This window comes from Arabidopsis thaliana, chromosome 5 (genome assembly GCF_000001735.4).
Source record: "Arabidopsis thaliana chromosome 5, partial sequence".
NCBI classification, from domain to species: Eukaryota; Viridiplantae; Streptophyta; class Magnoliopsida; order Brassicales; family Brassicaceae; genus Arabidopsis; species Arabidopsis thaliana.
The window spans coordinates 20,021,909-20,046,769 of record NC_003076.8 but is presented as its reverse complement, the minus strand read 5'-3'; the positions used below and the strand labels follow the sequence as shown (position 1 = coordinate 20,046,769).

General features: G+C 37.5%; 5 protein-coding genes across 8 annotated transcripts; 2 read left to right on the top strand and 3 right to left on the bottom strand.

Annotated features, from left to right (window-relative positions):
• Positions 1 to 67: 67 nt before the first annotated feature.
• AT5G49430 (WD40/YVTN repeat and Bromo-WDR9-I-like domain-containing protein) lies at positions 68 to 9,782 on the top strand (the record flags this gene model as incomplete). Of its 2 annotated transcripts, NM_001344843.1 has the most annotated exons (25): positions 68 to 403; positions 599 to 686; positions 1,310 to 1,665; positions 1,855 to 2,015; positions 2,230 to 2,469; positions 2,583 to 2,692; positions 2,781 to 2,858; positions 2,943 to 3,049; positions 3,402 to 3,493; positions 3,576 to 3,700; positions 3,819 to 3,922; positions 4,005 to 4,082; positions 4,183 to 4,261; positions 4,365 to 4,533; positions 4,632 to 4,702; positions 5,073 to 5,153; positions 5,233 to 5,303; positions 5,381 to 5,477; positions 5,786 to 5,845; positions 5,929 to 5,983; positions 6,079 to 6,476; positions 6,549 to 8,225; positions 8,317 to 8,892; positions 9,100 to 9,158; positions 9,237 to 9,782. In NM_001344843.1, 23 exons carry the CDS (start codon positions 1,316 to 1,318, stop codon positions 9,430 to 9,432), a joined length of 5,034 nt encoding a protein of 1,677 aa, NP_001318768.1. In that variant the 3' UTR covers positions 9,433 to 9,782. The 2 variants fall into 2 exon arrangements, with proteins under 2 accessions (NP_001318768.1, NP_199754.2); NM_124320.3 differs by lacking the exons at positions 68 to 403; positions 599 to 686 and having other exon boundaries at positions 1,316 to 1,665; positions 9,237 to 9,721.
• Positions 9,783 to 10,564: 782 nt separating this feature from the next.
• AT5G49420 (MADS-box transcription factor family protein) lies at positions 10,565 to 12,098 on the top strand. Its single transcript, NM_124319.4, has 2 exons — positions 10,565 to 11,657; positions 11,855 to 12,098. The coding sequence occupies exon 1, from the start codon at positions 10,600 to 10,602 to the stop codon at positions 11,602 to 11,604; it is 1,005 nt and encodes a 334-aa protein (NP_199753.3). The 5' UTR covers positions 10,565 to 10,599; the 3' UTR covers positions 11,605 to 11,657; positions 11,855 to 12,098.
• Positions 12,099 to 12,749: 651 nt separating this feature from the next.
• On the bottom strand, positions 12,750 to 14,483 carry AT5G49410 (thiamine-phosphate synthase). 2 transcript variants are annotated; one of them, NM_124318.3, is made up of 3 exons: positions 14,044 to 14,483; positions 13,657 to 13,892; positions 12,750 to 13,243 (listed from the first exon to the last, which is right to left on the bottom strand). In NM_124318.3, exons 2-3 carry the CDS (start codon positions 13,867 to 13,869, stop codon positions 13,019 to 13,021), a joined length of 438 nt encoding a protein of 145 aa, NP_199752.1. In that variant the 5' UTR covers positions 13,870 to 13,892; positions 14,044 to 14,483; the 3' UTR covers positions 12,750 to 13,018. The 2 variants fall into 2 exon arrangements, with proteins under 2 accessions (NP_199752.1, NP_001032044.1); NM_001036967.1 differs by having other exon boundaries at positions 12,844 to 13,243; positions 13,657 to 14,283.
• Positions 14,484 to 14,486: 3 nt separating this feature from the next.
• AT5G49400 (zinc knuckle (CCHC-type) family protein) lies at positions 14,487 to 16,118 on the bottom strand. Its single transcript, NM_124317.4, has 2 exons — positions 15,958 to 16,118; positions 14,487 to 15,620 (listed from the first exon to the last, which is right to left on the bottom strand). The coding sequence occupies exon 2, from the start codon at positions 15,614 to 15,616 to the stop codon at positions 14,789 to 14,791; it is 828 nt and encodes a 275-aa protein (NP_199751.2). The 5' UTR covers positions 15,617 to 15,620; positions 15,958 to 16,118; the 3' UTR covers positions 14,487 to 14,788.
• Positions 16,119 to 16,382: 264 nt separating this feature from the next.
• AT5G49390 (serine/threonine-protein phosphatase 4 regulatory subunit-like protein) lies at positions 16,383 to 23,328 on the bottom strand (the record flags this gene model as incomplete). Of its 2 annotated transcripts, NM_001344841.1 has the most annotated exons (23): positions 23,024 to 23,328; positions 22,601 to 22,681; positions 22,410 to 22,509; positions 22,244 to 22,328; positions 22,120 to 22,169; positions 21,583 to 21,662; positions 21,119 to 21,178; positions 20,883 to 20,985; positions 20,719 to 20,796; positions 20,374 to 20,441; positions 20,128 to 20,196; positions 19,963 to 20,040; positions 19,782 to 19,868; positions 19,355 to 19,416; positions 19,105 to 19,182; positions 18,896 to 18,986; positions 18,664 to 18,777; positions 18,191 to 18,396; positions 17,980 to 18,088; positions 17,682 to 17,813; positions 17,495 to 17,599; positions 16,946 to 17,412; positions 16,383 to 16,854 (listed from the first exon to the last, which is right to left on the bottom strand). In NM_001344841.1, the coding sequence occupies exons 1-23, from the start codon at positions 23,054 to 23,056 to the stop codon at positions 16,710 to 16,712; spliced, it is 2,481 nt and encodes an 826-aa protein (NP_001318767.1). In that variant the 5' UTR covers positions 23,057 to 23,328. The 2 variants fall into 2 exon arrangements, with proteins under 2 accessions (NP_001318767.1, NP_001331637.1); NM_001344842.1 differs by lacking the exons at positions 16,383 to 16,854; positions 16,946 to 17,412; positions 17,495 to 17,599; ... (5 more) ...; positions 19,105 to 19,182; positions 19,355 to 19,416 and having other exon boundaries at positions 19,692 to 19,868; positions 23,024 to 23,321.
• Positions 23,329 to 24,861: the final 1,533 nt, after the last annotated feature.

Genomic DNA, 24,861 nt, shown 5'->3' with positions numbered 1-24,861 from the left:
TAATGGGCCATGGCACGTGACCCATTGAATGAAATCAGCAAAACGCAGCGTTTTAGGTTCGAGTTCGTTTTTTTGCGTTGTGCTCTGTTTCTTCCCTTCTCTCTCTATCCAGTGCGTTTCTCCACAATCCTTTCGCCTTCTTCTGCCGAAATTTTGTCTTGCCCAAAAAACACTAAAAAACCGAATAACGCAAACTACTAAAAAGCTTCAACAAGATTGAAACTTTCTGCTTCTATTGATTCTAATCATCTCTCTTTCACAATACCCTAGTATCAATTTCTCCTTTTGACTCTCTCGGTTTCTAGAGATTATTTGTCTTCCATCTTCAAATCCAAACCAAGCTTTAGAGGTTTCGACGACTCTCTAGCCGCCGCTTTTTCTTAAACAGAGAAGACTTCAAGAGGTTCGAGAAAGTTTTCTCTTTTTAATTGGGATTTTTTTTTTATTGTATAGAGGAACTGATGCTGGCATTGTGCATGTGCTTTGTTCAATCCTGATTCTGTATTGAAATGTTTTGATTTAATTTGCGTTTGGATTCTTTGGTGATTAGAGATGGGGCAATTCTAATTTAGGGTTTTTGTTTTTTTGATTGTTGCAGAGACAATGTGTTATGGTTTTGGACTTCTTTCGAAACAATCGTTTGCTCTGTGATCGTAGTTCTCCTTAGCTCACGCGGCATCACCGAGGTACACTTCCTAAGATCTCTTATTTTATTTGAAAGTTAATTAGAATGTTTTGTACTGTTGTTCGTGGAATGTTTTGGCATGTATATGTATGTGTTGTGGGTTTAGGATATTTTAGTTAACTTTTGAAGTGTATTCAATGGAGTTCTTAATCTTGGTTACTTGAGTTATGTAGTTTTAAGTTCCCTTCTGGTGCTAGAAATTATCCTTGTAATTGTCAAAGATTGTATTTTTTAACATTAGTGTAAGGATGGAGTAGACTGGTTTAAGCTTTAGTACAAGGATTATATTCCGCCAATTTGTTCAGTTTTTCATTTATCCTATAGTGTTTTAGATAGTTTCCGTCGAAGAATTAATAGGAACTACTTGGTGTAGGTTTTAGTATGCTTGAAGCTTATGAGATGCATAGGTTTTGACGTTATTTGCAATCCCTCTAGATTTCCACAGTTGTCTCACTGTAATTTTCCAGAGAGTAGAACTAACTGAAAAATCTCCCAGGATCTTATTTTCACTTCTCTTGTTGGTTGAAAGTATAATATCTTCATGATGTTTTTTTATTTTTCTATTCATGTTCTAGCTGTTGGATTTGCGTTGATGATTAACGTCAGTGTCTGGCAAATTGACAGGGTCTTATGGCTCTTAGGAAAAATACTCCAAAAGGCGATTCAGTTTCACTACCTATGAAGCCTTTGAATTTCTCCAGAAAATTGCCAGGAAATGTGCAGATTCCAGACCCTGATATTGTTCAAAGTGTTGCGCCTAACATTGATCTAGACCTCCGGGAAGTTTACTTTTTGATGCTCCACTTACTTTCATCTGGGCCGTGCCAGAAAACTTATGCACTGTTGCGGCATGAACTTCTTGAACATGAGCTTCTTCCTAGAAGATATCATGCTTGGTACTCGAGGAGTGGATTGCCTAGTGGGGATGAGAATGATGATGGCAATTCCTTTCCTTTGAACTATACTGAGTTGGCTAAGAGGTAACTAACAGTGTTACTCTCACCGTTTGTAGTACTAGTGTGAATTTTAAATTATTTTTCAAGTGAAGAAGTTAATATGTCATTCATTTCTCCTAATTCTGTATTTTCTAATTTGTTAATGACTGGGTTTAGGGTTCTTCTCACCAGAAATATTTAACTTGTTTCATGGCATTGTATGTGCACTTCCAGGTATTCTCATGTAAAAAAAGATCACCTGGTGGAGCTTCTAAAGCAATTGGTCTTTGTTTCAAATAGGCCTAATCCCTCACGAGGGATCGGTGATGGAAATAAAATGATTGGAGCTGGGGTTCCAACACTTTTAGGCACTGGCTCGTTCTCCCTTTTGAGCTGTAGGTGATTTCTAGAATTTGTTATTTTATTGGCACGTTTAACTCACTCACATGCACATACATAGACTCATACATACATATGCTTGCATATGTCTATAATAACATATTAATACTACTAAGGTCTCTTATAAATTATTTGGGGATTCTTTAGCATTTACTAAATTCTCTTTGAAAATCTTGATTTGCTATTAAGCTACTTCGTTTGGTTTTTCAGCTGACAAGGAAATAGTTGGAAGTGATCTCAAACCACCACCTATTGGCATGCGTTGGCCTCATATGCATGCTGATCAGGTTCGTGGTATTAGTTTGAGGGAAATTGGTGGTGGTTTTGCCAGACATCATCGTGCCCCATCAATTCGAGCAGCATGTTACGTCATTGCAAAACCATCGTCAATGGTACAAAAGATGCAGAACATCAAGAGGCTACGTGGACACAGAAATGCTGTGTACTGTGGTATGATATTTAATTGTTTAGGGATGAAATTTTTAGTGTCAAGTTCCATTACTAAATAATAGACTAATCATTTAGATGAACTGGATACCTGAAGCTATCTTTAAATGCTGCAGCTATATTAGATCGCTCAGGAAGGTATGTAATCACTGGTTCAGATGACCGCCTTGTAAAAGTATGGTCGATGGATACTGCATACTGCCTGGCCAGCTGTCGAGGGCATGAAGTGAGTTCCAAGTACTTTGTGAGAATGCTATCATTTTGTTACTGTATCTTTAAGTGGTGCTTAAAATTGTTTTTGGTGCATTTGTAAGGGTGACATAACTGATCTTGCTGTGAGTTCGAACAACATTTTCATAGCATCCGCATCAAATGATTGTGTGATCCGCGTTGTAAGTTTCTTGTATCGTCCTCTGTATATGATTGACTTCCACATATTAGCCTCTTGATGACTTCACCCATCTGGATTTTTGTAGTGGCGATTGCCAGATGGCTTACCAGTTTCTGTTCTCCGTGGACATACTGGAGCTGTTACTGCTATTGCCTTTAGTCCCAGACCTGGATCCCCGTACCAGCTTCTCTCGTAAGAATTCTTCCTTCTTTTTTGGCATCATGTACGCTAAATGTTGCATTATTTTCCCTCTTAATAAATCATTATGTTTTGTCACTTGTTTTCACACTATTGGTTTGGTGTTTGCCTATGTTATTGTTTTGTGATTTTGAATCAACTAACCTTGTGGTCACAAGCTGCAAAGTTAAATGCACTCTGATTCATACACCCTCAGATGGAATTTATTATTTAAGCTGTGGATTCTATCTCTGCTATTTCATAACTCGTGTCTTTATGTTGTCTGGAGATTCTATTTGTGTGTTTGGAAAAGGTGCTTTATTTCATTGGTATCTTTATAAGCTGAGCCTTTGTTATATCTCTGCAGATCGTCTGATGATGGTACATGTAGGATATGGGATGCCCGGGGAGCCCAATTTGCTCCCCGGATATATGTCCCTAGGCCTCCTAGTCCTGATGGTGATTGCTTTACGTTCATAGTTAAATTATTTTGCGTTGACTTATTGGAAGCTGTAGGACTGACTTGGGAATCCTATTCCAGGAAAGAACAGTGGCCCTTCTTCTAGTAATGCTCAGCAGAGTCACCAAATCTTTTGCTGTGCATTCAATGCTAGTGGATCTGTCTTTGTCACTGGCAGTTCTGACACTCTTGCTAGAGTATACTCGGTACTGAAAAATGTTTTCTGACTGCATCTTGGTTTGAGTCAAATATTGCAAATCCACATAAGGTTTTTGCCAAATTAGGATTCACTTAATTTACAAAAGGTGTTTTCTTTGGTTACAGGTTTGGAGTGCTAATAAGACCAATACTGATGATCCAGAGCAGCCAAATCATGAGATGGATGTTCTGGCTGGACATGAGAATGATGTTAATTATGTTCAGTTCAGGTTGGCTATTCACTTTTGAAATTACTTTTCTCATGAGATCCTAATTGTCTTGATCCTATTCATTTGCTGTTGTGCTTTCCAGTGGTTGTGCTGCGGGGTCTAAATTTTCTGTAACTGACTACTCAAAAGACGAGAATGTTCCAAAATTTAAGAATTCCTGGTGTGTGTTCTCTGCTGCAACTAGATAATCATGCAACTACTATTAACTTTTCACCTTTTTCTAATGTTTTTTTTTGTTTTTGACATGGTGTCTTTTCTAGGTTTTGTCATGATAACATAGTTACATGCTCTCGTGATGGTAGTGCAATCATTTGGATCCCAAGATTACGGAGATCTCATGTAACATTCAGTTTTGCTAAGATAACTGCGACTTTAATAGTTTATTTACATATTGTATATTTTCATAGGAGCAGAAAATCAGATCTTTACTTGTGCCTTTCAGGGAAAAAGCTGCCGATGGACACGAGCATATCATCTCAAGGTTCCACCTCCGCCCATGCCCCCTCAACCTCCTAGAGGGGGGCCACGTCAAAGGATCCTACCTACACCCCGTGGGGTTAACATGATTGCTTGGAGTCTGGATAATCGTTTTGTCCTTGCCGCTATTATGGGTAATACTATTTTGACACTCTTAATGGCTATGAGTTTATCCAGGTCGATTTCTAGAACGCTGCACTCTTTCTAACTAGAATCAATTTGTATGTTAAAGATTGTAGAATATGCGTGTGGAATGCCTCTGATGGTAGCTTGGTACATTCTTTGACTGGTCATACAGCATCTGTGAGTGCTTGATCCCTTCTGTATATTTCTCTTTCTCTCTTAAGGCAGGTTTGGGAATTGCAAAAACTTTTGACCTGTGTACGTTAAAGAAGAAAAAGCAAGAAATTTCTGCCCATGCCTAAAATAATGAAAAATCATAATTCTGTTAAGAAGACCATAATGCTCTGCATTATTTCAACCATAAGTTAATTTCTTTTCGTTTTCTGGAAACACTCCCAAGTCCCAACTCTACTTAATGTCATTTATGCCTTGTTATAGTCTGTAAAGTATGACTAGTAAAGTTAGTCTGGTTTCTGTTTTAGTGTTCCAGATATGATTTCCTCTTTGTTCCTTGTATTACCGTTATCAACATGTTACTTTTTGATTGTAGACATATGTTATGGACGTCCATCCATTCAATCCTCGTATAGCTATGAGTGCTGGCTATGATGGAAAAACAATAGTGTGGGATGTAAGTTTTACCTTCCTCACTGTCTAAACCCTTCTTCTTCAGCATCTATATTACTAAAGCACTTGTTCTCTTCCTCTAGATATGGGAAGGCATACCTATACAAATATACGACATTTCACACTACAAGTTGGTTGATGGGAAGTTTTCACCGTAAGCAAATAGGTTTTGGGCTGTACTCCTTATGCTCCTACTCCATCAGATTGCTAATCTGTATCTTCATAATGTAGGGATGGAACTTCAATTATACTTTCAGATGATGTGGGCCAATTGTACATATTAAGTACTGGCCAAGGGGATTCTCAAAAAGACGCTAAATATGATCAGGTACCAATATAACTTCAATTGTGGAGAAAGCTTCATTACTGTACTTCAACTAATTCCGTTAATCGGAGAGGACAATATCTCCTTTCTATCAAAACATTCAATAAACATTAAAGATCTCTGTGTATAGGGTTTAAACCAATAAAACCGTAGAGAAGATATAGGAAACATTCACATCCATACATTCCTACTAAACATTATAGAAATATTTTAGTTCTACTTGCCCCAGTTACCTCCTCTAAGCTAGCTGGCTTCATCAATATCATATGCAAAAATAGAATTTTCTTATATCTGCTCTGTGCATCTTGCAGTTCTTCCTGGGGGATTATCGTCCATTAATTCAGGACACATATGGTAATGTCCTTGACCAGGTAAGGAGCTCATCTTTTCTTCCCCTTCGAGTGGTTCTACTTATAATGTAATCACTAATTGGCATTGGAAAACTTTGATTCAGGAATCTCAGCTTCAACCTTATCGCCGAAATATGGAGGATCCTCTTTGTGATTCAGGTTTTAATTTCTTTTACTATGATTCTAAATGCTTTGTGGATCCTTCCACTTAGGATAAGCATATTTTATTCACTCTCTATTGTTCTGCATTTTAGGGATGATTCCATATGAAGAGCCATATCAGACCACGTTTCAGAAACGGCGACTCGGCGCCTTAGGCAAAGAATGGCGACCATCTTCTTTGAAGCTTGCTGTCGGGCCAGATATCACTTTAGATCGAGATTACCAAATGCCACCTCTGGCAGATCTAGACTTAGCCGAACCGTTGCCAGAGTTTATAGATGTAATGGAGTGGGAACCAGAAGTTGATATCTTAAGTGATGAAAACGACTCTGAATACAATGTGCCAGAGGAGTATTCGTCTGGAAAAGAGCAAGAATGTTTAAATTCTTCAACCTCTGGTGAGTCAGGTTCCAGTTCTGGTGAAAGCTATGAGGATGATGATCATCAGAATAGCCTTAGAAGATCCAAAAGGAAAAAACATAAGAAAGAAGTGAGTATTTTGTAATATTGCTTTGATCTTGTGCCTAAATAGGCTTCTAATCCCTTTTAACCTCTTTACCAGGCTGGGATCATGACTTCTTCGGGTAGGCGTGTCAAAAAGAGGAACTTTGATGAGCTTGAGGGAGCTCCAAGCAACAAAAAACGTACCAGAAAATCTAGGAGTGGTCGTAAAGAATCGAAGAGGAAATCTTCAAAATCTAAATCGTCTAGACCTAGGCGAGCAGCTGCACGAAATGCTCTCTCTTGGTTTTCTAAGATTACAGGTACATCTAAAGATGCAGAAGAGGAGGAAGTCTCTGAATTGAGTGATTCATCAGAAAGTGAATCGACAACACAAGACTCAGGTACTGGGGATAGTGAACTTGAAGTAGCTTTGTTAAATGGGCATGGGAAGCAATCGAAGGGGAAAACTATCCTCGTATGTGATTCTGATGATGGGGCTCAACAATGTGATATCAGAGAAACTCATACTGCTGAAAGGAGGAGATTGGTTCTTAGATTTCCTGTTAGGAATTCAGATAAGCTTACCTTACTGGAGAACCTACCTGGATCATCTTGTGATGTTCCAAGTCCAACTTTAGGGAACGGCTGTACTGAAGACTCGAGGATTCCTGGGAACCAATTTGAAGGGCTAGATGTAAGTAAAGTCAAATGGGGAATGGTTAAGGCTCGTACAACAAAGCGAATAAGAGGTGAAGCAATATCATCGCATGAACTTATGGGCTCTGACCCGGAGGGAAAGGAAAATAATGTTAAGGAAGACTCAAATCACCGTGGAAATGGTGTTACAGCACCTAGTTGTTTGGAATTGAAAACAGATATAGATGACATGGCAGTTGACACTGACACGGTGATCTCTAATGGTTTGCCAAATGGTGGGAAGCGATATCCAGAACTGGATGGGTCACCAAGTCGAGTGGCTGATGACAAGGCCTCTAATAGTTCTCAAAATGTAACCCACCGGCACGATCTAATAGATAGCCTTCCACCAATCTCAACGACATTGAAGATACGCTCCAAGAGAGTTTCAAGGGCTCCGGATACATCTTTGAGGCAAGAAGGAAAATCCTTATCAATAGATCAAGAGACTGGTGGCTCTGATGCATTAAATGATGGTTTTGAAGATGCTAAATGTGATTTGACATTGGACTGTCAAAAGGATGGTGTGGTTGGGACAGAGATATCTCTGCGAAATGATTGTGTTCTGGAATTAAATCCTCAGATCTGTGATGCGCTCTCAATTGCTAATGATGTTCCTGTGTCACACTCACATCCTAAACGGATGTTTGATTTTGTCTATAGACGAAAGTCACGGAAGCATAAGAACAACTTAGACAGGGATGCTGCTCTTACTAAAGAAGTCAGTCCAGGTTCTTGTAGTCAGGATCATGGTAGTGGCTCTAAGTCCCATGAAGGTGCCTCTAATGGGTTCCATGGGACTGAGTTGAATGGATTAGAGAAGTCGGAAGGCAGTTTGACCCACATCCAAGATAAAATAAGTGATTCACGTGGAAACCAAAACTCTCAGGAAGAATTGAGATCCGCTTCTGGAGCAACACTTCGGTTGAGATCCACAAGAAATAGAAAGTCTACTTATCCCTTTAGTGAAACTAAACCTATTGAAACAAAGAAGCCTCAGCAGTTAATAGAAAATGTATCCTGGTTGACATTATCGATACATGAAGAGGGTTCTCGTTATATTCCACAAATGGGGGATGAAGTTGCGTATTTGCGACAGGTAAGTTTTGAGGGTAATCTTATCTGTTGTTTCGTTTAGTCGACCTTTGGTATCAGTTCTCTTATCTGCGGCTGTTACTCTTATCTTTCAGGGGCATCAAGAATACTTAAACTTTAGCTCCCTGAGGGAAGTGGCTCCTTGGACATCAATAAAAGGAGGAAATATAAAGGCTGTAGAAATTTGTAAAGTGGAAAGTCTTGAATATGCAACTCTGCCTGGTTCTGGGGATAGCTGCTGCAAAATGATACTTAAGGTCATCGATCCAAACTCCGAAGTGTTCAACAAAGCTTTCAAACTTACGTTGCCTGAAGTGGTGACGTTTCCAGATTTTCTTGTGGAAAGAAGTCGGTATGAAGCAGCAATACAGAGGAACTGGACTTGCAGGGACAAGTGTAAAGTTTGGTGGAGAGACGAAGGCGAAGAAGATGGTAGTTGGTGGGAAGGACGGATTCTAGCTGTGAAACCCAAATCACCTGATTTTCCTGATAGTCCGTGGGAGAGGTACACAGTTAAGTACAAGAGTGACCCTGCCGAGACACATCTTCACAGTCCCTGGGAGCTTTTTGATGCAGATACCAAGTGGGAGCAGCCTCACATTGATGATGAGCAACGAAACCGTTTGCTCTCGGCCTTAACAAAGTTAGAGACTTCAGACAAGAGAACCCAGGTATGTGATCCTAATGAATATAATATCTCATGGTGTTAAATCTAGCCTATCCTCCCCACCAAATTCAGACTTCACCCAAAGAGCTTAGGCCCATGTTTACATTAGCTTAGTTGGTTTATAGATCACATTCTAAAGCTTAGTGGATTAAGACACAACATTATCCCAAGAACTAACAATATTGATATAATGTGGGCTAATTTGTTTCAGGATTCTTTTGGCCTCCGAAAACTGAACCAGACCGTGGGAAATTCCAGCTACTCCAACAGGTAAATTTCTACAACCCTGGAAGAGTCTTTGGTGGAGCCAAAGCTGACATGGTTTTGTTCTATGGATTCATTCTGCAGGTTCCCAGTTCCTTTGTCTCTTGAAGTAATCAGATCAAGGCTTGAGAACAACTATTACCGAAGTGTGGAAGCATTACGACACGACGTATCAGTTATGTTGTCCAATGCAGAGACTTTCTTTGGTCGAAATAAAAGTGTAGCAGCCAAAATCTCAAATCTCTCTAACTGGTTCGACCGGACGCTACCTTCTTCGTAGCTTATCATCGCGCCTATGTAGATAAACTGATGTTTTTTTTTCTCATGTTTCCAAATTATTTAGTTAGGTTTCCTGCAATTCTTTAAAAACTCTGGTTCTAATGGCAGAAGAGAATTTTAGGGGATTTTTTTTCCTTCAGTTAGAAAATTTTAGGTTTAGGGTTTAGTTGGAGATAATCTTTTTCTTTTTGAAATTGTATGTAAAGAGAAATTGGAGGAGAGGTCAAAAACGTTTGATGCTTTGGAATCATCTTCTGTTGACTGACCAACCCCAAATTTGAGAATCATTTCTTTTTCTGCTAATGGTACAACAACAGATGAAATTGTTGACATTACATGTGCAAATATCCAGTCTACAATAGATGATCAAGACAAAAACAGTATAATTGCAAATATTTTTGACAAAAAATTGATGAATACTAAGAAACAACGTTTTTATAGAAAGTCTGGACGATTTGGTTGCTCTAGACAGTGGTAGTAAACTGAGTGATAGATATTGCTAGGTGTTTTTGAAACACTGTCAAGGTTAAGCTCCAATGAAATCAGTCAGTGATTATATGTTGATGACCCTCTCTCAAGGTTTGTTCTATAGTCACCAATTACAATTGTTTCTTCTTGGTATTGATATTTTGAGTTTTGTGTGTTTAGGATAGCTGATAGGCTTTTTTGTTAGTTTTATTTGATGGACTATTGTTTTTCAGTAGGTCTTTAACAAAGTTTTCTTCTGCTACCAGGTCACCTTTGTCAACTCCATAGCCACATTTTAAGGAGTGAAGAACCAGAAAGAATGAACACGATAATGTGAAGAACCAGCTATATATTTGTTTGTCTCTCTCATAATAATCTGACAAAATTTTTTTTGTAGAATCTAGCAAAATAATATTTTTTGAAAAATAAAAATATCTCCAAATAAATCTGAATCATAATACAATAACTAAAAATTATCAAAATAAAAATAAATAAGACTGCACTAAAAAAGGATTCTGGTGGATAGTTGGGCTTAGCCCATACAAGATTACGGTCCATGTGGTTTAATCGGTTTAGGTGGATGATATTGATATGGGGTTTCGATATTTCCCTTATATATATGAGACTGAGAGATAGAAGAAGCCTTCACTTTTCAATTATCTTTCTCCACACTCAACAAAATTGAGAAAAATCAATCAGAATGGTGAAAAAAGGTGGCACGAAGAGGAAGATTGCGATTGAGACGATACAGAAGAGAGATTCCCTTAGGGTTACCTGCACCAAACGCCGTGAAGGTCTCTATAGCAAAGCCTCTCAGCTTTGTCTTCTCTCAGACGCACAGATCGCTATCTTAGCGACTCCTCCTTCTTCTGAATCCAACGTATCCTTCTACTCTTTCGGTCACTCCTCTGTTGATGCCGTTGTCTCTGCTTTTCTCTCCGGACAACGTCCTGTTCCGAAGGATAACAAAGAGACGAGGGAGGACGTTGGTATCTGTTTGACTCGCAATAATCTAGGGTTAGGTTTTTGGTGGAACGACGAGAGCCTTGCCAGATCGGAGAATCCTCAAGAGATTAGTGAAGCGATCGACTCTATGCGGACGCTGTTGAGGAATCTCAAGGAATTGCGTGCGGATGAAGCTTTAGCCTGTAATCAAGCTTTCGTTAATGATCGCGAGGACCTGAAGAACAACGACAAGTGCGATTTTGTTTCAGACCACGAAACTCATGATCAAACCCTAATTCTTCAGTCCGCTTCTCCAATTTGTTGCATCCCAGAAAATCTCAACGAGATTACTCAAGAGCCAAATCAAACCCTAAATATTCAGTCGAGTACTTCTGCAATTTGTTGCGTCCCTGATAATTCACCTGAAAATTTCAATGAGATCACTGAAGAACAAGATCAGATTCGCTCGATTTGTGAAACTTTTTGTGTTATGGATAACAACGCTGCTTTACCTGAAATGAACCTGGATTACGATCAAGACATTGGCTTCGACACGCCTTTTGAGAGCGCGCTAAATGATTGGTTTTCGGACAACACTACTCATCAGGAGATTAGTGCAAGTATTTTGAACGCTGTTGTTGATGATCAAGTCTCGGTGGATCTAACTCCGTTTTCTTATTTTCAGAGATGTTTGGATGGAGATAATCTACGATTCTCTGATTGTTTCAAAGACTTTGCAAACACTATTTCAGCACTTTGAAGATAATTTCTCTGCAGTTTTCAAACTAACTTCTAGTTACTTCTTTATTATATGTATGTATTGATTCTGCTAATTTTGGTTACAGATATGTTTTAGCAATGTAATGAATGAAAGGGTCTGGTTTGACCTCGATCAGTTTTCCATACATATATGTATGAGGGAAATTGATCGAAATCAAACTGGTTCTCTGCTTCATCAGTTTGGTTTAATGATAATATTTGTCTTCTGTTTCTATGTTTTGTATTTGTAGTTTCAAGTCCAAACTCATGCGATGAGAACATGACCAAGGCAACCAAACCACTTGAACCACAAAAAGACGAGAAGCAGCTTGTACCGGAGGAAGCATTAATCGTTCTGGCGGGTCCTCTAACAAGATCAAAATCTAAGAAGTTCAACCAAGCTATCAATGGACTACTCAAGGAGCTAAAGAAGAATCAAGAAGACGTGACTCAATCCTCCTTCATAGTGATCACGGCTCAAGAGGCTCGGTAAAGGGTTAAGTGTTGCTTATGCATTCTTTTTCCCTTATCAAGTTTTGTCCCAATGGGTTTTCTTGACAAGGTTTTTAATGAGGCCTAAGGAACACTTTCAAGCCTCCCTTTATCAGCTCAATTCGTGGTCCAAGGCCCACTCACAATGCCGTGGCCCATTTTCTATTTTCTCTTCAAACTTTGCATTTATTGTTTTTGTTATTTCCAAAACTCTTTGCATGAGTGTGTACTTGTGCATGCTCTTGCATGTCTTTCTTCTCTCACCTCTTCCCCTTCTTCCTCCTCTCCTATATAAACTCATTGTAGTTCTCATTTGTAATCATCAAACATTTTAATCAAAAACTTTCTCTTTCACTTGTTTGATCTGAAAAGTGTGTAGTATCTTTTCAACTTGTTTTCTTCTTAGTGTGTAATATCTAAGTTGGATCCAAGCTCGTAGTCTAAGAGTCTTTCATCACTCTTGGAAGTACAATTCGTTCCCCTTTCATTCCGCTGCATCCACTCGATCTCGTCGCCATCCCCATTCATCGTCTTTCCACCGCTTTGATTAAGATCAATCCATTATTCACTATCAACTACATCATTTCCAATTCAAAACCAACAAAGTGAGTCCTTGGAGTATAGATCCACTTCCAGGAGTGTATCATCATGTCTTTTTAATATGACAACAGAATCAGGTGAAATTTCGATTATATACATAAAGTTAACCAACTGGTATGCAGTTGTATCATTTACACATTCTTCAACTGTAACAACATCAACTTTCATCTCATGTCTTTTCATATTCAATTGTCACGAGAATCTAGACAAGGAATCTTCAGATGCAGGCTACATATATGTGCTATTGATTTTACTAAGGTGATCATTAATAACTGTAAGAGGAAGATTCAAGAAACAAAGCCTTAAAACTTAACAGAGTCGGCTCAGGGAAGTTTAGGAGGGTGGCCAGAGGATTTTCCTGTGAGATTTTCCGGTGGTAACTTGGGGAATTTAGAAGAAGGGTTGTGTTTAGTGAACCAAGTAGTGTACAAGAATTGCTTGTGAGGACCAACATGGTTACATATCAGCTTCAGCTTCTGTCTCTCTCTCATCCACCTTAGTATTATCTTCATGTGACGCTTGCTCGTCAGCCCTCTTAATCCCACTTCCTGTTCAAAAACATTTATACCAATTATTATCAAATTGAAAACTACAGTTTTGTGCTGACTATCAATGGTGATGATACTTGCATAATCTCTGTTTGAAAGCTAACCAACAACGATTCCACTTCTCTAAGAGTTATCGTTACTTAACACATCACCAATTGGTTTTGAGACAGTGTCTATGAACCTTAACATTCTCTACCTATAGTTATAAAATTTCAGGTCCAAAACCTCTAACAAAGAAAGTGAAACCATCTAGTAATGTAGAAGAAGAGTATTATATCAAAATCGATTTTGAGATATCACTCTCTCTACCTTTGGAACAGATTTGAGAAACAATCATTCTACTTGTCAAAGTCAATCTAAAACCTCTAACAAAAGAAATGAAAAATGCATATGGTAATGTAAAAAGTCTATACCTTGACACGATCCCAAGTTTCAGCAATGGTTAGAGGTCCATGATCCTTCAAAATATCAAAGATCACTCGGGTTATCGTCTGAGTTTGCTCCGGTGGTGTGTTCAGCTCAATCGGTTTCATCTTGGGTTTTGGTTTTGTGGCGAAATGCCTTGTTAACATTCCAACTACATTGTGATCGCTACTGTTCCAAGGCATCATCATGTTCCGTAACATACTTTCACTTGTTTTCTCAGAAGCTATAAATGAAGATCACAAAACCAAAACTGTTATGATTAAAGTACCAACGAAATGGAGACGATTAAACCGTTATGTTCCTAAATAACACCTCTAGAGAATTCCTACGAAAAAAAATTCAAGAAGTTGAGGGATAGAGAGTGAGAAACAAACCAGTTATATGCAATTTTTGTTTCGGCTAGGCATTTTATCGAACACTTTGTGTGCAATATGAGCTTTACAGGTGTATCAACAACAGAGATTGAAAAAAGGTAAAAACTTTTCAAGGAGAACACAAAGTGGAAGCTCCAAGCTTAGACTTTGTACTAGTTTAAAACTTAATGCAACTTTGGGAGAGAGAGGGATCAGTCTGTGAGGAAGGAGACTGGGGACAGAGTCACAGAGATAATTAATGCAACTATTTCTGGAAGATAAATTACGGATATTTACAAAAGAAGCCCTTGACTTTATTACACATATTTGTATGTTTCAGGGGATGATTTTAATTTTGTTTGAACTGATTACTTTCCAATTAGTATTGGATTGATGTGGTTATTATTTTTTTGTTACAGAGTATCTAGTACATAGATAATTTCCATTGAATGCCAAAAAACCTCCTCCATCCTTCGAATATATGCATGCTATAACCAACAGTCACTAAAATCTCTCTATCATAACAACACAAAGGTATTTCGTTTAGGTTTACAACATTCTCCAAGGAGCTATTGAGCTATGAAAACTTGAGGAGATTCTAAAGATTTATCAGTTTGTTACAACATAAAGCCATAAATGGCTGACAAAAAGAAAAAATCGAACTTGAAGAAAAAGAAGTAACATAGCAGTGAGTTTCCTTTAAGAAGCTTAAAATGATTCTAAGGCATGAAAATTTTCATCCACTTATCGATTTCCTAAAACCAATTCAACGACGCTTGTTGCTGTGCCTCTTGCTCTTCTTCTTTCTTCTGCTTCTATCTTCATCAGAATCTGAGTCCGAAGCTGATTCTGACTCAGATGACTCCGATGAAGAAGAGCTGTACCTTCTTCGCCTTTCTTTCCTCTGCTTTTGCTTCTTCTTGCTCTTCTTGGCCTTTCTTCTCCTCCTCCTTTCGTCCTCTGAGTCCGACGATGAACTGTATTCTGAACTACTCTCTCCAGATGAGCCATCACTATCTGTTTCAAACACAGAGGCTTCACTATCACTTTCAGAATCAGACTTTGACCTATGCTTTCGCTTACTCTTCTTAGATCGCTTCTCAACTTCTGCTTTCCCATTAGTTGCATCAGGCCTTTCTTCTTCATCATCATCATCACTACCATCAAGATCATCAACAGAAGGCTTCGTTCTCAGTTTAGGATTCTTAAGCTGCTGAGTTCTCGAAGGCCTCGAGATATAAACCCTTTCATTCTTACACTCATAAGTCCAATGCCCAGCTTGGAAACATTTCTGACACTGTGAAGCCGCCGAAGCACTGCTTCCCACGGCTGAAGCTGACATTGTTTTATCTTTCCTTTCACCAAGCCTGACAGCTTTCTCAGTACTCATCAAATACATCTGCCTCTTTAATTCTCTTTTCTCCTGCCATCTACTCGGACCTTCTTCTTTCTGGCCATAAGCGTTAACGTTTCTCGCTGCTGCAGCCGCTGCTCTCTCCGCTTGTGTACGGCTTAGACCTTTAGCAGCAGTGAGTGTTGCAGCCTTGATTCTATCAGCTGCATCTTGTGATTTCTCGTCCTTTGAATTAGACATGTTTCTGCATTGCATAACAAAGAATATACTAGAGACTTAGAATCAAATCTTCAAAATTGGACAAATAGAATCAGTATAAAGCTGAACAAAATAGACAAATTTCGAAACCCTAAGCAGGGGATCTAAGATTAGGGATTCTACTTGATGGAGACGATTCAATAAACTGGGTTTTCGTTAACTAAACATCACAATATAATTCGATTTCTAAATCCTTACGATTATATACGGAGAAATCTAGGGGAAGTTGCTAGAATATCCACGGAGAAACTAGGGTTTATCGATCTAATTGCTCGAATACAAGATCTACACAAACGTTGGAATAGGAGTTGAAGAAAACTTACAATTAGAAACGAGCGTACCAAGAGGAAGATCGAAGGAGCGTGCTTGGAATGGATGAGCCAATTTGAGAGTGTGAGAAGGCGGCGTTAGAGCGAGGAAGACGAAAGAGAAAGACAAAAGATTATTCACAAACTCTTTTCTTATTTTCTCTCAAGTCCTTCACTCCTTTTTTATTTCCTTTTTTTCCTAAAATTACAAATTGTTTCTCTATGAAGATATATCAAATTGAATTAAATAATATGAATATGTGTGAAATTTCATCGTTTGAACTTTGAATTATTTAATTATACTGTATGATGCAAATAGGCGCTTTTTGGTGTTTGTAAAAACGCTTGAGTTGATGATATCAATTAGAGGTAAATGGTAAATGTGGACATCAAGAGAAACGGAAATTATCAAGACATCTACAAACAAAAACAACCCATTACCTGTTTCAAAAAAATCTGATATATATACACAGAAACACCTGCCTGAAATTATCTTAAATCCTCGGGTGTATGATGAAATCCTCCAAGTCTCTCTTTAAGAAATTGTAATTTCATTTTCACACAAGATTCATTTACAAAATGCAATTGCATAGTCATTTACACGGATCATCGAGTTGTCTTCAAAAGCATCATTTTAACCCTCTATACACAGTTTCTTCTATTCTTCAAAAATCCTATCTATTGTCAAGAATGTTAATCTCAACATCTCTTTACATCTGCTTGCTGTCAATTTCTTCATCTAAACTATTGCTATCGTCATTAGCTCCTTAGAGTTCTCCAGGTTCCTTAGCTTCACCACCTTGTTCTGGGGTGTTCTTATTTCCTTCACTTGTTGAACTGAGCTTCTGTCTTTTACTCTTCTCTAGCTCATCTTCGTCATCCTCATAATCAACCAAACCTCCAGACCTCTTGCTATATGATTAATAGAAAACAGAAAGCAAATCTATTAACTATATTTGTTGCTTCTAATGAATTTCTATCGAGAGAAACCAGAAACAAATACCTCGGAGAAACAGAACTTGCAGCTGTGACACCAGGATTATAGGGCTCAGCTACTTCCATCGGTGTGATAGAAGTAGAACTTGCAGCTGTGACATCAGGATTATAGGGCTCAGCTACTTCCATCGGTGTGATAGAAGTAGAACTTGCAGCTGTGACATCAGGATTATAGGGATCAGCTTCTTCCATCTGTGTGCTAGAAGTAGAACTTGCAGCGGTGACACCAGGATTATAGGGCTCAGCTACTTCCATCTGTGTGCTACAAGTAGAACTTGCAGCTGTGACATCAGGATTATAGGGCTCAGCATCTTCCATCTGTGTGCTAGAAGCAGAACTTGCAGCTGTGGCATTGGAATTATGGGGATCAGCTTCTTCCATCTGTGTACTGGAAGCAGAAGCTGGCTTTTTTTCATCCAGAGCACGCCCATCTTGTCTCATATCAGATTCATCATCAGTGGTGCTCTTTGGTCCCTAAGACAACATTGACACATTGTTAAACAAAGAATAGTTTAGGAAAACTTTTCAAAGTAGAAGTTAGATCGAAGAATGATACCTTCTCATATTTCGTTTTCAAATCCTTGATGGAACGCAGGTTCTCAAATGGAGCTAGCTGGTCCCAAAATGTATCACCTACGTATTTGACCAACACTGCATATTCCTGCACACAAAACAGTAATATGTATTATGTACAGAGGAACACCCCAAAGAAACAGTGAAGAAAAGGATGAAATAATAGGAACCTTGCGTATGTGCTCAAGAAGCTCCAACACAGCAGCAGTCATCAGGTTGTCCCGATGACGATTAGCAACAAAAACTTCGATAATCGGTTTCAGCGTGTTGTTCTCAACAATGTAACTCTGGACATTATCATTCTGAAATAGAACAATATTTTAGAAATTGCATAACTTACCTAAAGACTTATTGTCATCCGAGAACATTTTCTAGCCATTATAGAATCAATTGTCTAATTCATTCTCAAGAGAGAATGCACAGATGAGCCTATAAGAAAAAATGCTGATCGAAGACTACTTTACTTACATGGACAGAGAGGAGAGTGCGGACAAATCGAACAGCTGCAGCCACTAGGGTTTTTTCCTTTCTTCGAGTGAGAAGCAAAACCTTTTCTATCACACTGTTATGGAGAAAACTGCACGTAGCAGACAAGAGAAGTAAATGCACAAGAATATTAGATGGCTACTGTAGTGATACACTAAAACAGAAATAATGTGATAATCATCATAAAGGTTACTTTGTCCTGGATGGATCCAGCTGAACGCAAGAGCACAGCAATTCACAAATGCGCAATAGGATTCCCGGCTTTGTTCCACGATGGCTGCCAACTCTTACGAATGCACCTTCAGATGTATCGCCAGGTCTTTCAGGACATGAGGCCATTATGAAATCAACTAATTCAGGTAGATGCTTCTCACAGAAAATATCCCAAATGATCCTTTGCTGCGAAATTGAAAAATTTATCAAAGAACTCTTAATAGAAATCAAGATGTATTGTAGTTCAATAAAAAGAAGAATTACGGATCTTATACCAACCATTCTAGCAGATATGTATCGAAGAACTATCAATACAAGGCAAGAAAAACTTACTCTGTGAGAAACATTTTTTATTATTTTTCTTCTGCTAATTGTTACGTGCAACTATAACCATCAGACCTTATTTGACTATGACATTTTCTTACAATGGTACATATAAAAAGGGGAAAATACCATATTCGTCTTCTTATCAGAGACCTGAGCTCCACCACATCCCAATACATTTTGAATAATGTCCACAAACAGCGATTCCATCTCATCACCAAAATCTTCCATCATTCCCTTAACCTATTGCACATCACGAAAACCAATTATCACTCCATTCTAATATAGAAAGAAACAGGAACGGCCTCGTAGCTGAAAAGACAAACAATCCAAAAGAGAACAATAGCTAAAGAAAATATACCAAGAGACCAAGGAGGTAAGTTTCTGGTCGAACAACATAAGAGCATAAGCGGATGGAATCTTGAGCCAACAAAACACTAAGGATTTTTGCCCTGCATCCATCAAACAATAATTATAGTGAGTATCATGTACTGAGGGCATAAGACAATAATAACAAAAAATTGACGACCAATCTATCATATATAAGTGGCTAAAGGTAATATAATATACCCCATTAATACGAGTTTCTTATCTGAACTCATCAAGACTTCTGCAATGATGTCAAAAAGACCGACTCTGATAAGTTCCCTACACGATAAGTAAATAGACAAGCACCCCACGTAAGATACAGAAATTGACAACATTCTCAACTGCACTGAATTGATAATCCACAAATGATAATTCAATAGCTGCTACATATCCATTTCAAAAGACTATTTCTCAGTACTAACAATAGAATTAGTTTCTGAAAAGTAAGTACCTCAAGACTGATACATTCTTCTCTTTCGTGCATAAACTACAAAATTCGAGCAAGAAGTACACCTATTTTTTGAAGAATTAAAAACACATCAGTCTAACTCACCCAGGAAACACTATGGTTTTGGCAAAGATATATTGTATGCGTCTATACAAGATTAGCTCTAGTTTCTTCAACCAAATGCCTGAATTAAACTGCAATCCCTTCAATGAATTTTGACTATGACCAATGCCTCAATATCTGAATACGCGTGCAGACACAAATGTTTGGAACTCTTTCATCTAAGAACCTAAATGACAGGACCCTGCCCAAAATCAAAGAACGTCTACATGGATTTCAACTAAAATAACCATTTCCATACATTACTCCATGAATTACAAAAAGACCATAATCTCAAGAAAATGATGGATGCCTCATGAAGCGGAAATACCAAATTATTCCTTGATTCGTCAGATGTAGAAGGTGACCGTAACCTTGCAAATGACTCTTGGATGTCATCCTTCAGTAGTGTAAGAACCTGCAGAACATAGTCATTAATAAAGCAACATATGGGATGCATAAATGTTGCATTCAATGCGTTAAGTTTGAGATTGTTTATTTGGATGACTTACAGTAGCTTTGTTTGCATTGATTACTGAATCTAGGAATGCGGATGTAGCAACATCTAGTACATCCGTCAAAACAACATCCTGCAAAGATTTGAGGAAAAGGTGAGACCAAAAACCACAGAAAAATAAATCAGTAAAATGTTTTCAGGAGAGTTCATGGGATTGAACCTTCAGAAAATCAATTCTGTATGTTTGGTGTATCTTCGACAGAACCAGGGGATTCTTAATTGGTATATCCTGCAAACAATTGTGGGGTTTTAATAACAATGTTTTCAAGTTAGAACTTTTTCTACAAATATCCTACAGAATGTGTCACCAGTAATTCTTATTGAAATAATGTGTTCCCTAAGCTCAGTTTGTGCTAACTGGTCCATAAGTACATGGAATCATGAACATACGAGAACATTATATTACCTCCACAAAAACAACATTCTTTCTCAGAGAAGTCCGGTGATCTTTAGATTGGGGAACATCGGGATCATCTGTGTGGAAAAACAAAACACACAGCATTCTTTAGCATCAAAGATTACGAATAGGGCAAGAAACAAAATGCATACATTGGCCTATAATATTTGCGGTTCCAAATGCACGTAAATTTTTTACTCTCCACAGGTGAGAAGTTCTCAGTACAAGTCCACATGAGATAATTAAACGCTCACACTATCCCTAGATACAAAACAGCTACATCCTACTGGTCATGCCCTTCGTCGTCACTGAAACTTATAATGATCAACATTCTACCAGAGTCTTGAAGCTTACACTCAAGGCACCCGAAAATTTTCATGAACAGTTGATCCCCTAAGATAATCTCCAGGATCTGATAATTGTTGACCGAAACTGCAGTAAAAACAAGAAATGCTGCTCATTACATAAAATCCAGAAGCTTAGGTAAGAAAAAATGATGTTGAGATGTAATTACTAACTGATTTCTTTGACAATATTGAACATCATATGAAGGCCATCAATATCTTTCCGATTCTCACAGTCATCAAATACATCGATCAATTTCTGAAAGAAAGCACCCTGCTGTAAGTGTGAAAAAAGTAGGTTAAGGAGGGTGTGCTTGGTAAAAGTTTTCACAGAGAGAGAGAAAGAATGAAAACTCAATTATTTCTTACAAAAAGAAACATTAGAACTTTGGAATGCACTTAATACTTACATTCTTCAGCATAAGTTCGGTTAATCGCATCTGATCTGTGTTGCCATAGTCAGCAACAACCTGCAGGGAAGAGTGAAACAAATACATTAAGTCCTCGACAAAATAGAGACCTATAATGAAAAATCAGGACAATAAAGGGCACCGTTTAACACAAGAAAATTTCTACGTATTCACGTAAATGCATTGAGAGCGTAAATAAAGATGAGAACAAACAATCGCAGTTCTGGGAGATACAAACTATGAAAAGAAACTTTGAAAAATCGGTAGCACTCTGGACGATGAAAAGACAATGAGAGTAATAAAAAAGTAGGCATCCAAAAGCAATCAAGAGAAAAATATAAACTTATAGTCGAACCCTTACGATAGATATTACAGTTAAGGCTGGTAAGTTGCAATTATCAACACAACGGAGCTCTAAGCTAACCACGAGCAGAGAAATCACAAGATCATTATTATCTTTGAACCTTGAGTATTAGGGGAAGATTAGAAATGTTGACATCAGGAAGCTCCTTCAACTCACTGATCACATTGTGAAACGCTTCGCCTGTTCAAGCAAAGATGATTATGTTGTCAAATACAAAATTTGTGACCGTTACATAGAAAACAATACTTGGAAAGCGATCAAAAGGTTTAATCACCATGAAAGTCCTAAAACAAAAAGGTACAGTCATTATATGATTATATTCAAATACAACAATCATGACTACTATAATAGAAAAAATGCTAGTAGATCAAAAGTTTCATCTTCATAAAAGTTCTAAAACAAATTATTTCTTTTCAGATATTCTAAAGTCCAACTGTTCACAGATGGAAATGAGCAATTGGCCACAGAAATCTGAAAACTCTATGAACTAATATATGCAAACCTCAAACTCAGTCGGTCAGTCCTATGACACATTGAACAGACCATATATATATAATAAGAAAATGAAAAAGCAGAATATCAGACTGATATGAAAGTTTGACAAATACTATATATTTGATCAGGAAAAATCTCTTACTGTTCAGAGAATCGAAATGTAGAATCCGTTGCATACTGGATATTTGATTCCTGCATAGGATGAAGCACCATTTTTGTAGTCAGTAGAATGATCCGTAGAATGGAAGATATTTTTTGTCACTCACCATACGATCGTGCATCCTGCAGTCTCTTGAAAGCTCAAAGCCAATTGTGCTGAGTGTTGTGGGTCAATCCATGAGATAATTGAGTCTGTACATTGACACCACTTATGTAAACAAACCGTGGACCGAAGACATAATAGTTAATAAAACCATAACACACAAAGGTTACCGTCTTGCTGCTTGTAGATATTATCAATGCTGATGCGGTGTGCAAGCAATGTCGCATTATCATCTTCATCAATTACATAAAGATTGAATACTTCCGATCGCTGCATGTTTTAGCGTTTCCATTTAGCTACAAGTAATTTTCCAGAATGCGCAGTGCTGGCCCGCAGGAGGGATCCAGGAATGAGAACAAACCTCCATATAATCCATAGTAATGTGTCCAGTTCCTTTATCATCCCATTGACCATCTTCATTCAAACGATAAACCTTCACTCTCTGAACAACAATAGTAACAATGGCAAGTATAATCATTTTCTTGTGGTTTCTGAATACATGTAAAGATCCAATTGGAAATAAACTCATGAATCTCAAAGATTTTATCAAATAGTATCAGTTATCTCCTCTCCTACACTACCAACAAAACGCAAATCCAGTGAATCCCATCTTTGAGATCCTCTAAAAACACCATCACTAGTGAATTGATTCGCAATTGAACCAAGAAAGATCAATACATTACTAGTTATGATCCGCGAGCACTCGAACTCTCAGTGACATCTTCGCGCAGACTAACGAACAAGAAGATAAGCAACAATGCAAAGATAGAGCTAAGAGACAGACCTGCATTGAATTGGTGTTTCCCCGAGTGGCCATAGCTAGCTATCACCTCCGTAGATCACCGAATGGAGCCGGTAAAGTCAGTACGGTGGTCAGAGGGAGCGAAATTCAGGGTTTTTGGAGGAAGAAGAAGAGATACAGAAGTAGACGGAGGAGATTTGAAGTTTACTTGAGGTTGAAAAGAAATCAACAGAAACTCGAAACCTCCATTAACGTAGAACCAAGAAAGCTTGACATTCTTCTCTCTAGTAGTTTCTCTCACTTGTCTCTGTGTTTTCTGTTATTTTGTTGCGCAAAGAGCTTTTCTTTGACTGGAGAAGAAAACAAAAACAAAATTAAGCAAAAAAAAAGGAAAATTTTATGCATCGAATTAATTTAAAATCCGTCAAATTTATAACAAACTTATATTTTCATTTCGTGTATTTGTCGGCGCAACTAAGGAATATTAATTCAAGAAAACCTTATTATAAATTAGTTAAAATATGATTTGTTTGGGTGAACCTTCGTTAATTATTTAATTGCTACAGAAATGGTTTAAAATTTATAAATTAGAATTTTGTTTTTTTCGTCACTTGATGAAGTCTGATGTCAAAAAAATTCCAAGTTTACATATTGGGCTTTTCATTTAAGTTATTGGGCTTTCTTTTTGTTTGGGCTTTTGCCCGTATTGTTTATGTGTAGGAGAATGTTAGCCTACACTTCTGTTGGCCAGTTCTTGTGTTGTTTGCAAAGAGAAGGGGAAGTGCACAAGTGTGCACTGACTGTTTCCTTTGGAGAATATGAGAATAATTACATGGACTAAAACCAAATTGTTGGATGCATTTGTCACAATTTTTCGAGCCTTTTCTCACAAGAACTTGAAGAGATCTCTAGAAACACCAAGCTTTTCTTTCTCTCTTTTGAAGATTGATAAAAATCTTCAAAGGAGAACCAACAACAATCTGCACACTTTTGAAGTTTGTATACCGTTCGAAAGTATGCTGAAATTGTGGTAAACTTGCTTCTATAGTTTTTGCTTTCTTAGTTGTAGTTGTTTTCTCATTTCAATTAGTTTTGTGGTGTGTTTTTTTTTTTTGGAATTTTAACCTGTTTTTAACCGTATATCAATAAAAATTTTTTTTGACAATTTTTACCTATTTTCTTAATTGGCAAAAAGGCACATAAATAATATGACTAAGGATTTAAAAATAACAATAATAATAATGTGATTTCAAATTATTGCTAGAATATTTTACTCGAATGCTCTTGATTGAATAACCTCGTCATGTTTTGATCCTCTCTTTTTTTTTTAAACTTTTACAATCTACTTTAATTTTATTTTTTTATTGGTTAACTAACTACTTTTCGCTTTCTCTTAATTGTTCTTGATAACTTATAATAGTCCTGAAATATCATATGGAGCATTAATTTCAAACTTGTGACATATCGTGTAGAAGAATATAACTTCGGATCGGATTTGAGTGATAGTATGACACTGCAACTGATGATGTTACCCAGATGGCTAAAAGTTTAGAAGTCTTATGAAATGGATCAAATTTAGATTTGTTATCAAATTAGGCTTGTTTCGGGCCCATCCTTTGCCTTATCTCTTCTGTTGATCATTTTTTTGTCTTACACAATTGTATTAAATTATAACTTCCAGCTTGCTAATATAGAATTTAAAGTGAGAAAAAGACATTACTTTATAGATATGCCTGATTAAAAGACAAGCGGGTTAAGCAGAAGATTCATACTATTTAACTTGTTTGGTATAGTAAGTATTGCATTTTGATGATCATCAATGTGATAAATTTTTACACATTTGAAAGTAAATTTAGAAGGGATCGCAGTACAGTTTTTTT

Coding starts and splice junctions, on each gene's coding strand:
- AT5G49420 (NM_124319.4), top strand. CDS start 10,600: ATGGTGAAAAAAGGTGGCACGAAGAGGAAGATTGCGATTGAGACGATA.
- AT5G49410 (NM_124318.3), bottom strand. CDS start 13,869: ATGTTACGGAACATGATGATGCCTTGGAACAGTAGCGATCACAATGTA. Junction 13,244..13,656: donor AAACTTGGGATCGTGTCAAG/GTATAGACTTTT, acceptor GTTTTTGAACAG/GAAGTGGGATTAAGAGGGCT.
- AT5G49400 (NM_124317.4), bottom strand. CDS start 15,616: ATGTCTAATTCAAAGGACGAGAAATCACAAGATGCAGCTGATAGAATC.